Source organism: Pecten maximus, chromosome 1, assembly GCF_902652985.1.
Source record: "Pecten maximus chromosome 1, xPecMax1.1, whole genome shotgun sequence".
Lineage (NCBI taxonomy): Eukaryota > Metazoa > Mollusca > Bivalvia > Pectinida > Pectinidae > Pecten > Pecten maximus.
The window spans coordinates 47,344,892-47,361,088 of NC_047015.1; the positions used below are offsets into that span (position 1 = coordinate 47,344,892).

Genomic DNA, 16,197 nt, shown 5'->3' on the forward strand with positions numbered 1-16,197 from the left:
TCCTCCCCATTTCTATGTGACATACATGTATGTGTGAGCACTGGTTCGGGACCACGCCCCCTTCCTACAAGCCACACCCCTTTGGTTTGAGCCACACCTACCCTGTGTTTGCTGTGGGGGTACTATATATATTGTACATGATGCTTCCTAGAAACAGGATAGAAGCTCAACACTTTCAATGGTACCAGGTACAAGCACTGTTTTATTACGAACAATCCCAATATGACCGACGGTTAGCACTGCATTAAGGCACTCTAATAATATTTATGTCAGATGAGGGACTAGACGTGATAGTCGGAAACATTTACATTGCTATGGTGATGTTTTCAGTTCACAATAAAAGAGTTTTTTAAATGTCACAAGAATACACATTCAAGTGAGGTATGCTTTCTTCAGATTATAACAAAGATTATTCAAACATCATTACCATAAGGATTTTAATTCATTACATACAAGGATCATATACATATTCATGATTTTACATGAAAAATTCAGATCACATTTAATTTTGTGATTTTACATGCAAAGATCACAATATACATTTTTGTGATTTTACACGCAAAGATCACAATATACATTTTTGTGATTTTACATACAAAGATCACAATATACATTTTTGTGATTTTACATACAAAGATCACAATATACATTTTTGTGATTTTACATACAAAGATCACAATATACATTTTTGTGATTTTACATACAAAGATCACAATATACATTTTTGTGATTTTACATACAAAGATCACAATATACATTTTTGTGATTTTATATACAAAGATCACAATATACATTTTTGTGATTTTACATACAAAGATCACAATATACATTTTTGTGATTTTACATGCAAATTCAGAAAACATTTTATGAATCATATACATGATACACACCCGCAACATTTTGAAACTCTAGCTATAATTCAATACCCCTTCCACTTTATAAATCTGGAAAGATGTTGGCATAGCTATGTATTCCTCAGCCGCTACACCAGGGGTACAAGTTTATCCCTCTCTGGAGCCTCTAATCTTCATCTTTATGACATTACTCCATCGTACTTATCTTTACACACAAAAAATTAATGCTAGATTGCAATTTTATTTATAACTTGCCAGGAGAAGACAATATGTGACTTTTGTTTGGCTTATTTTTGAAAAGCAATGATTACTTAAAGGTTAAGAATATAAATATAGCGTCCCAGTGTAATTTGACATCCTCGATTCTGTCATTATCGCACAGCTCCAATAGCTGACTTCTAAATTTGTCATCATCGAATCAAGTGCCTAATTTTTTTTGCCGAAGATTGAGGAAGCACTTGAGCCGTTTCTGACAATAATCAATGCTGACATTTGTGGGATCCACGCACTCTCTCGGGACTCTCTCGGGACAGACCGCTATTAAAATTGGACAAAATCCTATCCTTATAGATTGTATATATTACACACAACTGGCTAGCGAGTTGTGTGTAACAGTTATTTTTCCTTCCTGCTTCCTCCTCAATTCCACTGAGCTCTATATTTATGAAAGCGTATGGTTGATATTTACGCTCCTACCCAGAATTGCCTTGTGTACATCATGATGTCCATAATCTCTTCAATTCAGATTTTAAAAAAATTCTAATTTTAGGTTTAATGATTGAATGCCATAGTTTGATTAAAAAGAATAAAACACAAAGTGAGATTATGCCTTCCTTCATATGTAACCCTTGGAATATTTATCTACCGTCCATACTGTACTGGACTACACGAATTACAGGCCAAACCACTGCCTAACTCATTGGCTACATATAAACATTACAAGCTGCCAACAATATATCTTTGAAAACAATTAGCATAAAACCTGGAATGTTGGACCCTCCAAGGGCTATTTACACAGAAAACACTGCCCTATAACAGAACTGGCCAGATAGACTCCTCGCATTGTTATGGCTTTAGTGCAGTCCCAGCTGTTTCTGTCAGTTTAGAGCTGATTATTTCTGTATCTGTTGTAAGTTGTTTTGGCTGCTAGATGTTGAACTGTTTGGGATGATAGCTATCATTTTAGATATAGTAATTAGCTATGAATTAAGGTCGAGGCACCTACCTGTATCTGCCATACATAAAGGGAGATAACTCAAGTTTTGAACTACTTTGGTCCAGTGCAAAGATGTTTCTAGTTTTTTATTGCGGAGGAATAAAATTGGTTATTAGTTGGGATAATTTCTGATATTCTATAGACTATTTTGTTTTATGTCGATAAGTCAGGTCTCGTTGATCAGGGAGTTGGGATACTGTCAACAAAGCCAGGCTCCGAAACTCTTCAGGTACCCACTCAGTCAACACTTTCTGTCAACATGGCCATATGTCTGTTTCCATAGTGGCTGAAGGTGCTATCTTAGATCAGCTTGGAACCAAGCTGGCAGAGGTGGGGCATGGGACAGCAGACTCATGACTGTTATAGGAAGGCAATAGAATTTTAGGGTACTTTTTGAATGTTGATTGCAACCATTGAGGTCGGTTTATGATGATCATAATTCATCACAGAAAGTCTTGTTTAAGGAAAATAAAATGTTGTGGTCAGGGTAGGGTGTAGCTAGTAGGCGGAAACCTTCTGTTAGCCTGGCTGGAGAATATTTGGCTTTCAAGATATGGAGGATATAAAATAAATACATGACGTTTTGGATATAATTAACAAACTAAACAAAGAAATAAATAGTGAAATCATTCAGTTAACGTGTTAGTTAATATATTAGAAAATAAGTAAATTATTGGCTACCAATGTGTAATTTTCTGCCAAGCTATTCCCAATTTACATTTATAGATATGTAATAATGTGCCAGGAAAAACGGCAAATTGTTTTGCATAAAAGTCACGCATCTTGAAATAATGTGGGAAGCCCAACATTTTGATCAATTCAAATCTGAAAATGCTATCATATTTATTATTCAGCTGAGCAGAACAATATTTATATTATATATATATTCAATATGTTTACCTGACACACACTCAATGAGATACGGTCTGCTGGTTTCATGTGAATAAACATTCAGAACATGTTGTTTTTGGTGTCGGGTATAAACTTGATATCTTATACAAATCAACACAGTGGTTAAAAAATATACCCTCCAGAAAATAAAATTCCCATAGCCACCATCACACAAACCTACAGGCTCCAGAGGAAACCTCTCACTAAAAGCCATAAAGCCACAGATTGGTAGAGAGAAACCTCATAGCCAACATCACACACTCACAGACTGGAGAGAGGAACCTCTCATAGCCACTATCCCACACTCACAGATTGGTAGAGAGAAACCTCTCATAGCCACTATCCCACACTCACAGATTGGTAGAGAGAAACATCATAGCCACTATCCCACACTCACAGACTGGTAGAGAGGAAACTCTCATAGCCAACATCACACACTCACAGACTGGTGAGAGAAACCTCTCATAGCCACTATCCCACAAACTCACAGACTGGTAGAGAGGAAACTCTCATAGCCAACATCACACACTCACAGACTGGTGAGAGACACCTCTCATAGCCACTATCCCACAGACTCACAGACTGGTAGAGAGAAACCTCTCATAGCCACTATCTCACAATCTCACAGATTGGTAGAGAGAAACCTCTCATAGCCAACATCACACACTCACAGACTGGTGAGAGAAATCTCTCATAGCCACTATCTCACAGACTCACTGACTGGTAGAGAGAAAAATCTCATAGCCACCATCACACACCCATTGACTGGTCAAGTCAATTAGCGAAACAATATATTTCACGGTAATCTTTCATACTAATCAATGGGAGGACATTTTCTTTTAAACAAGTTTCATTTTTGTATTAGATTTTTAAATCTTACTTAGGGTGAAAGGGATAGATGATTAAGATTTTTTTTTTTCATTTTTAAACTTAAGGTTGAGTGATTTTATGTTTTGCCACAGACTAACAGTGTATTGTAGACATTTTGTTTACTGCTGATTGGTACGCTGTGCACTTCGTTGTTGGCTTGTCCTAATGTCGCATAAACCATCACCAATGGCACTGTATTGTCAAGCAATTTTTATCATCATCTTGAGTTGTTCATGGGATCATTGTCATGTTCACTCGGAGACATCATACTCACTAGACACAGGGAGAGGGGTATCAGCTGACATCATACTCACTAGACACAGGGAGGGGTATCAGCTGACATCATACTCACTAGACACAGGGAGGGGGTATCAGCTGACATCATACTCACTAGACACAGGGAGGGGTTTCAGCTGACATCATACTCACTAGACACAGGGAGGGGGTATCAGCTGACATCATACTCACTAGACACAGGGAGGGGTTTCAGCTGACATCATACTCACTAGACACAGGGAGGGGTTTCAGCTGACATCATACTCACTAGACACAGGGCGGGGGTATCAGCTGACATCATACTCACTAGACACAGGGAGGGGGTATCAGCTGACATCATACTCACTAGACACAGGGAGGGTGGTATCAGTTGACATCATACTCACTAGACACAGGGGGGAGGGGTATCAGCTGACATTGTACTCACTAGACATAGGGAGGGTATCAGCTGACATTATACTCACTAGACACAGGGAGGGGGTATCAGCTGAAAGCATACTCACTACACACAGGGAGGGGTATCAACTGACATCATACTCACTAGACACAGGGAGGGGGTATCAACTGACATCGTACTCACTAGACACAGGGAGGGGGTATCATCTGACGTCATACTCACTAGACACAGGGAGGGGGTATCATCTGACGTCATACTCACTAGACACAAGGAGGGGGTATCAACTGACATTATACTCACTAGACACAGGGAGGGGTTTCAGCTGACATCATACTAGACACAGGGAGGGGATATCATCATTTTCATAGAACATTAGGAGAGGCTATCATTTTTTTTATAACATGTTGTATTAAGTTTATTCGTCATTATCGTCTGTCATTATCGTACAGTAGGCCATCTAGATGCTTACCAGATCTGTCTGCTTATATTGTAATCAGAGACCAACACTTATTAATGTGATTAATTTTTTTCTCAATTTTGTTTATTTTTCGTTGCATATACTCGTTTATATCTATGTATCAATTCTTGCTAGTAAAGTTGTACTATATAGTAATGTTTATGATGAGCTAGAGGATATTTTGTAATGCTAAATTGTTGCTCTATAGAAATGATTTACAGTAGTACACGATACTGTCACTCTTGTTACTTGATAAATACATGAAACCGTGCTATATTGTTCAGTATAATTAAACGTATGCCATTCCTTCTAGAGGAGAAGCATTTTTTTCTGGAACTCTTTTATAAATCGAAGATCTAACAAAAGTGTTCATACAGTAATTACTTCATTATATGTGTTTATTAATTTTATATGAGACCTGCAGAAAGTTTGTTTCTTCATATGAAATGACTAAACTTGCATAATGAATCCAATATGTAGGGTACTAGACTGCGAGAGGGATATTTAGATATACATGTACATATATACAAATATATAAAGAAAAAGAAAAACTTGACAATACATCTTTAGTAAATAAATATATATTTATACATGTAATACTTAAGGGATGGTTACAACAGTAGAGAAGTAATATATGAGTTTCAATAGTATGGAGGTTTATTTAAATTGGGGTGGGGAGTGGGGAGGTTTTGGGGGGGGGGGGGGGGGATATTTATAGTTGGTGGATGTAGACAGGTGCCTCTGAGCCCATTTGTCTGTATGATATTGATCAATGATGAAACATAGGCTGCTCTATCTTTTTTATGGAGAATCAGAAACTGTAAAAAAAATAATAAAGCTTAAAATAACATTTTTTATTGTAACATCCTGGGTTTCATCAATATATATAGGATACTGCATTACATTGGCAGGGAGACAACTCTTATAAAAGTTTAGAAGTTTTAGTTTGTTCAGAGTTCTAATGTAATGCCTATTTTTACAGGTCCTCAGGCACATGAGAAAGACCGCACCATAACCATTATTGGAATCGTAATTGGCATATTGATTTTTGTATGCATTTGTATCGCCTCCTACTTCCTAGCTAAGTAAGTATTCAGATAATTTTCTTATTCAACTTTTCCATCTTACTATCAATTAATTTGTTCAATGACATACATGTAAGTGTTTCTTTATATCTGACAGTTATTTGTGCAAGATTTGCTTACAGAAAGTGTACAACTATCTACATATTTACCTAATTGACATGGTTATTTGATATTTTTGGCTGTAGAGGGTCTGGTCCTGTAGTTCATATTTTCTAAGGCCCGGAGTTTCGGGGCAATGATCTTATAAAAACAATTTTCTTCATCCTCAGTGTTTTTATGTCATACATGTATCTATATAAAACAGTGTTAGTGTTAGGGATAAGATATAGTTGTAAAATCTACTAAATTGTGACAGAAGTGTTAGGGTTAAGATAAAGTTGTAAAATCTACTAAATTGTGCCGTCTGTCTGTAGGAAGCGGAGAGAGCAGTTTCTACAACGCCAGGAAGATAAGAAGCGTAAAAACAGCAAGTTAGACAGCCAAGTTTACATTCCCCCTAGTTACCGCCTCCTTAATTCAATGGACGATGTGGACGGAGGAACCGCACCCAAGATCAAAACCCTACCACCGTCACTGAAGGAACACATAAACATGGTGAGGCACCTATCCACTCAGTTATCGAAGTTAGTGTTAGGGATATATTTGGTTATGCATGCATAAAACAAAATTTTATTTGTGAGATAATTTATAGCACTTAACTTACCCCCTATTTTTAAAATTATGAAAATTTACAAAAGACAGAGGTGAAATTCATTTTTTTTTTTTTTTTTTTATTTGCATGATTTGATAATGAAACTTTATACTTACCAGCGGTAAATTACAATCAGTCTTGTCTATAAAGGTCACTTAACAGAACAAGGTTTCATTAATATTGATAAACAATGAGTAGTGTTGTATAATTGGATAAAATTTGTAATTGATCATCAGTTCGAATCAGATTATCCCTCTGATGCGATAATCAAAAATTCTAAAATCGGATAGCTTCTCTGCTTTAAAATATACAACATGTGAAACCGTCTTTTCGATGTTTGGAACCTTTTTTTAATAAAAAAATTTTAAAAACATAATTGAAATAGAAAATATTCATTGAATAGGTAAAATTTAATGACATAACAACAATAATAAAGCAACAGTTATAATATTCTTTCATAAATACATCTTGTGCAAATAAAGAAAATAGCTGCAACTGACTATCGATTATAGATAAACTCTATCGATGATCAGATCAACACTTGTTTAATTACTGATTATCGATTATAGATAAACTCAATCAATGATCAGATCAACACTGGTTTAATTACTGATTACTCAATTATTTCCGATGATTGGCCCATCACTAACAATAATATATGTTAAACTAGGCTCAAAACAAAGTCGCATCATATAGAAGAGGCCACTGGGGCAGGTCCGACTGTATATTCACAACATACAAAATCAACCATAGTATTGCACTGTTGTAATAATTGGGCTGTTTTCGGTTTTCTTGCAGGAAACTCAAACAGACGAGACAAGCTTCATGCCTGTCAATCCAAATATAAATATGAGGATTCACAATAACCCTCTCAACAAAATTTCTCAACACCTACCACCCTCACAGGCAAATTCGCGCAACCGACTCTCTGCAGTTTCTGTAGACGGTAAACCCAGTCGTACCGCTGCTGGAGATTCTCATTCACCAAGGTCATCACGAAGTCGGAGTATCCCACAGGATGCCACGCCCGGAACCTCCAAGGAGGCCAAACCTAAGGGCATAACTGACCCCCCTCCCCCCTATAATGGGTGTGCACCTGTCATACCCGTGTTACGTATGGACTCTGCGGGAAGTGAGGAAGAGGACTCCCAAAATACGGAAGCTTTGATCCCACTCCACATCAGCGAAGGAGAGGATGAACGCTCATTAAATAGCCCAACCTATGGGAGCACTCCATTTGGGGAGAAAAAGATCTTTAATAGTCATGGGAAGTCTGCCTCGTCTCGACAGATTGATACCAAGGCGGAGGTTCCTGTTTATGTGAATGCTAACGGTGTTGGTTCTCAGTCATCTTTAACCTCCAGTGACTCCTCAACGACTGGTAGTGCGGACAGTGAGGTTAGCGCTGTGTATAACTACCCATTATACAATTCCCAAACCAAAGACTATCCAGACAGCATTTCCTGGAACGAGCGAGGCTCACCAGAACATGTGATTGCTGACAAGGATTGCCCCGTACTGCCCGGTAAAAAGCCTCAAATAAATTATGTAGATAAATCGTACTTGCCGCCCAAAAAGTTGCCAAGGGCAGGCTATCATGATATGCATCTGGAGAAGAACAAACTGCGCAATGTGAATGTTAGTGAACCGTCTGTGCCAGTCTGAAGGGTGACAATCAAACACTGCAGTTTCAGCTTTGAACCACAAGTTCACCAAAACTGCCATTATGAGAGCAGAACCATGTGATAAAACTCAACTGTAAGAACAAAAACTGTTCACCCCAGGTATGACCTGGAGACAGAAACATACTGATATATGTTCACCCCAGCACAAGCCAGAGAGAGTACAAACCACATGTTCACTCCAGCTAAGATCTCCAGCTAAGATCTTAGGGCATAAACTAGATATTCGGCCCAGCCATAGACTGACGTCAGAACTACCTGTTTACGGCTCACCTCCGAGCAGGTGCCAGTACTGTTGTAGCGTTTAGAAGTAGTTGTTGCATGTTCAGAACACTCACCACTTACAAAGCATTTTTTCGTATCAGTTTTGATCTTGCTTGCATTTCAGAGAAAAATTAATGTAATCATTAATTTTGTCTTTTTTTTCGAACACATTGACTATAATGTCTATATCTGATAAGGGGAGGTAACTAGAATTTTTTTAGGCTGAACTTGTTTTGTAAGTATAGGTTACCTATGCAGAAATTATCTGTATATAAGTGATTATTGTATTATTAATTTAATAATATGCAGTGAACAAATTTCTTCCATTCCATGCATTTATGTGATTCACCATAAAGAAAATGTATCATTTTCTCACAAAACAGCTTGTCTAGCAGTCCAGACTTAATAAATGATGGGTTGATGTCTTCTTTTTAAATTTTAATGTTTTTATTTCCTCTGATAATCAGTAGAAATAATTTTTTGCAGGCATAATAATTATGTATTATATATAAGACAAATAAATTTTACACATCAGGAAACTAAACAAATATGAATTTTTTTTTTAAACATTTTTATCATTTATATAAACCTGATCTAGAACTGGACACTAAGCTCAGATATCATGCAATGTCACATTTAACCCAGATCCTTATAAGGAGTATCAGAAATGTGACTATTTTTATTGATATCTATAGTATGAAGAGATACAGAGGCTGTTATACTGTTAGGTTAGACTGGACTGCTACTTGGACAGTATACAGGTGTAGAGAGCTGGTGATATGTCAAATTATATGTCTATTTATTCTTAGCATTCAGGAAATTATTCTGCTGTAAAGTAAAATGTCGGATTAAAACCAAGGAGGAAGTGGTGATATTTCGAAGTGCTTGATTCAGTGACTGCCTTTTATGTTTATTGATTAAAATTTGCATTTACACATGCCGAACTGTGAGCTAGTATGAATCTGATACCTGTGTATTGTTCCTGTTCGATAGTGTTGACCTCTATGTTAACTGTCTGTTTTATAGATGTATAACTGTGTCTTAGTTTAAAATCCATCTACTGTGTAACTGAACCCCACGCTTGTGTTATTAATTGTGAACCCCACACTTGTATAAATGTGAACCTTACATCTGTGTAATTGTGAACCCCAAACCTGTATAAATGTGAACCTTACATCTGTGTAATTGTGACCCCACACCTGTATAAATGTGAACTTAATGTCTATTTAATTGTGAACCCCCTGCCTGTAACAAACGTGAACCTCATACCTGTGTAATTGTGAACCCACACCTGTATATGTGAACCCCATACCTGTATAATTGTGAACCCTATGCCTGTTTAAATGTAAATCCCATACCTTTGTTAATTGTGAACCCAAAGCCTGAAAAAATGTGAACCCTATACCTGTGTAAATGTGAACCTCATACCTGTGTAAATGCAAACCCCATGCTGGTGTAAATGTGAACCCCATACCTGTGTAACTGTGAACCCAACACTTGCTTAATTGTGAGGCTATCTGGGGTTTCCTCTGGCCCAAACACCAGCCTAGCCTGTAGACAGTGGGTTCTATCTGTGAGAAAGGTCTTATGTCTGGCGTTTGGGTCCGAGGAAACTCGGGCAATTGTGAAATTGTGAATACACCTGTATCTTAATCATCAATATAATGTGAATCAGCCTGTGTAATTGTGAACCCTTTTGCTATGTTATGATGTTGTGCCATAGCCCGGTCGGGACCAAAGCTATATGATAGTGTACAGTATATTAAATAGCACTGTGTTGGAACTCATTGTAGGTGAACTCTCTCTGTGGATCATTAAATGGCAAACATTCCTTTCTTTCATGCATATGTATATAGTCCATTATAACTATTTATTATGGATTTACTCTTTAAGTTTTTGTACACATTCATATTGGACAATGTATTTATAGACTGCATGCTGAATTTCATCATCTACCGGTATGTATTAATTTATAAAAAGGGTGATCAACGTCACCGTTGATAGCCATTGTATTAAAAATGTACCTGTTGCTCTAGTATAAGTTGCCATGCGATTTATTGTTTACCTTTGTGATATATAGATATGTTACCTGTAAATTTTACCTGTTATATATACATGTACTTGTAGTCAAGTATGCTACTTGTACTTACTGTAGTTTGTCTCATAGTCCTAGATTATCCATAAAAAAAGGCAATCCGTTCATGAACAATCGTTAAGTGTTTTCAAGTCATCAATATTTCATTGGTTGTTTCATCAGGTCAAACCGTGTAGGCTATTGTTAGCTGTAGGTATCATTACTTCAAGGTTGTCATCAAGGACTTTTCACTTCTATTCATACATGCTGAGTTGAAGATGTTAGAGAGATCAGTATTATTTCATTAATATTTGTTATTTAATTGTACAACTTTTCAATTGCCTATGATACTTTTTCCTGTTTAACTTATATTATATATCTATATCATTCAGTACAATGATGTTTGTATTAATGAAAACATTTGGAAATGTTTCCAAATTGTACTGAGCAAATCAGTTAATATTTAATGTTTTCTGTAATTTTAATAGGAAGTTTACCTCATTAAATTTTGTGTTGATAAGTTTCAGAGTTGTATTACTGGTTTAGAATACCAATCAATGTACATGTAAACAATTTCTGTACCTTTTACAAATGCTAAATAAAAACAAGATGCTGACATGTTGAATGGAACTCTCTATTATTATAGCAAGAAGGATTGTGTTGCAAATAAAAAGTGTCAATGAAACTGATAATACTATGACAAAATTTAATGATATTTCCTTATTATTGCAGGCAATGAAATTGAGCTGACTATATATCATACCAGTCTGTACATTGTACTGGTAACATGGCTGTACAATGTACTGGTAACATGGCTGTACATTGTACTGGTAACATGGCTGTACATTGTACTGGTAATATGGCTGTACATTGTACTGGTAACATGGCTTTACATTGTACTGGTAACATGGCTTTACATTGTACTGGTAATATGGCTGTACATTGTACTGGTAACATGGCTGTACATTGTACTGGTAATATGGCTGTACATTGTACTGGTGAGATGGCTGTACATTGTACTGGTGACATGGCTTTACATTGTACTGGTAACATGGCTGTACATTGTACTGGTAACATGGCTTTACATTGTACTGGTAACATGGCTTTACATTGTACTGGTAACATGGCTTTACATTGTACTGGTAACATGGCTTTACATTGTACTGGTAACATGGCTGTACATTGTACTGGTGAGATGGCTGTACATTGTACTGGTGAGATGGCTGTACATTGTACTGGTAACATGGCTGTACATTGTACTGGTAACATGGCTTTACATTGTACTGGTAACATGGCTGTACATTGTACTGGTAATATGGCTGTACATTGTACTGGTAACATGGCTGTACATTGTACTGGTAACATGGCTTTACATTGTACTGGTTACATGGCTGTACATTGTACTGGTGAGATGGCTGTACATTGTACTGGTGAGATGGCTGTACATTGTACTGGTAACATGGCTGTACATTGTACTGGTAACATGGCTGTACATTGTACTGGTAACATGGCTGTACATTGAAGATAGACTATAATCTTTTATGCAAATCATGTATGATATGTGATGACAGTTTAAATTGTTATTAATATAAAATTAACTTAATGTTAAGTTATTTAAAATTCTTATGTTTATCTATTTGTCTTGTTGAGGATTTATACAGTTTGTTCTGTTTCTCTCATTCTAACCGAGTTAAGGACTGTCTAGTGCTCCAACATAAGACCCTTCTGTCCAGATATACAAAATCTAGTGCTCACAGAGGAGACATTTCAATACTGCAGCAAACTTATGTAACAGCATTTTATCAAATATGAGTAGATAACCTGCCTACTTTAGTTATCATGTCACAATCTGCTTCTCTCTTTATCAAGAAATCCAGTTTTATTTATTGTTCAATAAATTCAACCCTGATCTACCCAAGGATGAAATATCCGTTAACGGTACAGTGTTATTGAGTAAAAGGCCTACCTAAGGTGTGGACTGTGTATGGAATAGATTGGATATGTGGTGCTAGTAGAAAGGTGTGTGGATGTTTCTGAGAGACCAAGCACTCTTGGTTGTACAAGTTTTGTTTAAAGATGCTGAGTTTAAGATGTATGAATGTAAAATGTCAAGGTTCTGTTGCTAATTCAGAGATGGTTCCAGAGATGCGACTTTCCAGGCGGCCGTGATTTTGGTTTACATATAACATGGGATAGAAACATTTCTTGTGGGATAAGGTAGGAACTATAAGGTGTGAGATCGGTTCGGAACATTCCACCAAATGAAGACAGGCCGTTCCAGGTGATTATAAGAGAGATGGAAACTTCATGTATACAGGGTTTCCTACAATAACAGTGCTGGCAACACTCATTTCTGTAACCAACTCTGAATTTTAAATCACCATACTCCAACTTGCCATGTTGGGATGTGGTTTCCATTATCTACCCAGATTAGTACCATTATTTACCCAGACTCTCTGGGTTACTGACACTTGTGTTTGTCCAGTTTACTGTTCCTTGTATGTAGTTTACTTGTTAGATCAGTACATAGATGTGATGTATGTATTTTTATAAAAAAAAATGTCAATAAACATTGCAAAACACTGACCAGTATGTGTTATGTATTGTGTTTTAATGAAGCAGATCTATATTCAAATTATACCATTTATATCGCTATAAACAAAGTGAGTTGATGCTTGCCTGTTTGGCTGTCTGGCGTCTAGTAAACGTCATCTTCTCAACAACCAAAAGGACCAAGGTCATGATACTAGGTCAGTAAAATGCTGGGATGACAGTGTACAAAGTTTATTCAAATCAGTCTTGTTGACCTGCTTTTAAGGTCACAGGGGTTTAAATTTGTTAAAATCTTTCATCAAATTCTTATTAACCAAAGGTCAAGGGTCATGGTTACATGTATTGGGTTAGCAGCATGACTACATAAAGGGTGATGTGACCTACATTCAAGGTCAAAGGGTTAAATATATTAAAATATTGTCAATTTTGTTCAAATGAATGACTATGACCTATTTTCAAGGTCACAGCCTGGGTCAAATGTGTTAAAATCTTAAACAACCTTACCTCATTAACCAAAAAGTTAATGATATTGGGCTTGCAGCATGCTAGGATGAAGGGCTACCAGTTTTGTTCAAATGAATGACTCTTGACCTTGTATCAAGGTCAAATGGGTAGAATATATTAAAACTTTCAAAAAAAATCATCTCATAACCCAAAAAAGGTCATGGGTCGATAATATGGGAGCTAGTCGAATGATGGGAAGAAGGAGTACAAAGCTTGTTGTAATGAATTATCTTTACCTGCTTTCAAGGTCACGGGAAAAATTTGCTATGAACTTTAAAACAATTTTTCTGGTTAACCAACAGACCAAAGTTCATGATATTTGGCTAGTAGCATGCAGGGAAATATGGCTTCTAATATGCTTGTTCAGGTTAATGACATTAACCTCTTTCTACATGTTATCACAACTTTCAAATGTGTTAAATCTCTAATGTCTTCTCACTAACAAAGAGGTCAAGGGTCATGATATTGGGCCATACTCATGGTGGGAGGAAAGACTACAAAGTTTATTCAAATGGATGTTATTGACCTACTTTAATTCAAGGTCACGGGGATAAAATGTGTTAAATCTTTTCAACAGTATTTCTCATTAACTTATGTTAGAGGTCCAGAGTAATGCTATTGTCATCACGATCTATACAAGTGCAATCAATGATTGTGAAAGCTCACCCGCAGCAGCAATCACGCTATGCATTCATTTTTTTATGTATGTATAAGCATGTCATTTTGAAATTGTACGTCACATAATATCGCTTCTAAACCTCTGATGGATGTATAAACCAAATAAGAAGGGTGTGGACTTACAAGCTTTCTAAAAACCTACCCTCATAATCTATTAGCGGGTTTTGGTGCCAAAAAAATTAAGTCCACAAAACGGTAAAATGCTAAGGCGCCAGGGGGTACAGCATTCGCTCACGGTTACTCGTAACCGGTAAGCTAAAAATGACTAACAATGTTTTTATGATGAAATATACCTAATCAAGCACTATTTACATAGATTTTGTTTGATTTTATTTTGAGAAAGTAGGATTTTACGATCCTCTTTGTCACAAAAATACTATCTCGTATACAGCTGCTATTCAGGACATACCTTTTTTCCTGGTCACTGGGGAAAAAACCCACTGATATAGCATTTTATTAAAAAATGTATGCCCCTGATAACATTGACATTTCTTCGTTACTAGACACAAAGTTTGATTTTAGGGCGAAAATTTAGTTAGCCATTTCTCAGTTAAAACTTACACCTGAATCTTCTTCATAGCATACATTTCAACCTAATAATTAAAAAAAAATAAAAATAAAAAACAAATGATTGTATCCTAGTTGTAATCACAAAATTAACTGACCGTGTCAAATGAAGCCACCTATATACACTGTAGCAAGCTAGGCACACTTGTAATGTATACACCGGTCGGCAGGCACGCACAGTGACCGACTCTCCTCTCTCCCCAAGCTCCAGACCAGGACAGCTACAGTAAATATATAATCAGTACAGGGTCGAAGTGTCTGAGATTTCCGGGGTTTTATAAAGGATGATTGCTCAAATCCAGGATAAACTTAATCCCGATTCGGGAACATTTTAATGATTTTCCGGGCACTTCCTAAGTAATCCGGGATTTTGATTTAAACATATTTTATTTGTAATTTACAATTTGTTACAAAGGGATTGGGCACAAGTTTTCCAACTTATATTAAGCCCTCTCCCGATAATTTTTTTACATTGAGAGAAAATTCACATGATGGCAGTTTTATTTACATATTAACAATCTAATTTTATAAGAAATAGAGAGAAAGAGAGAGACAGACAGAAGGGGAGGGAGACGGAGAGAGTGAAGGAGAGCAAGGGGAAGAGAGGGGGAGTTGGAGGGGGAAAGAAGAGAGAGAGACAGAAAGAGATTTTATAAGATATTGATACAAATAATCTTGTATATATGGGATATACATGTATATCTAAATACTTCATAAAGACAAATAGTTTTGTGGTAGACCTAAGCGGACTCGGGCAACAATCACTTTGGTACACAATTCGACTTTCCTTTCGTTCAAACTTGTCTAATGTCTATGATAATCCATGCCAGTGGTGTCTTCCTCCTTTTCTTTTCTGGTCCTTCATTTATAACATTTCACACACACCCGAATGTCACCCGAGTCCGCAAAGACAAAAATACAATGTACATTAATTTCCAATAAAGATATTTTTAAAATCTATTTGTAATCCGGGATGGTTGACACCTATGTCATAGTCATATCAAATTTTTAACAAAACAATTATTTTGACAACTTCAATGTTATATAAAAGCATTGATGGAAAAATGACACATAATTTTACGCTAATATCCGCTAAGGGGACGTAACCAATGTTATCCCGTAAAACAGCTGCATATAA

The 16,197-nt window shown here is 36.5% G+C and overlaps 1 protein-coding gene across 4 annotated transcripts in view; it reads left to right on the forward strand.

Moving 5' to 3' along the window:
• Positions 1-13,344, forward strand: part of LOC117335969 (pro-neuregulin-1, membrane-bound isoform-like) — a 70,929-nt gene extending 57,585 nt beyond the window's left edge. For all 4 annotated transcript variants that reach the window (XM_033896284.1, XM_033896269.1, XM_033896275.1 and 1 more), the window contains 3 exons: positions 5,944-6,046; positions 6,460-6,640; positions 7,536-13,344. In XM_033896284.1, the coding sequence (XP_033752175.1) occupies positions 5,944-6,046; positions 6,460-6,640; positions 7,536-8,402 (1,151 nt within the window). In that variant the 3' untranslated portion in view covers positions 8,403-13,344. The remainder of the gene's footprint in view (positions 1-5,943; positions 6,047-6,459; positions 6,641-7,535) is intronic.
• Positions 13,345-16,197: the final 2,853 nt, after the last annotated feature.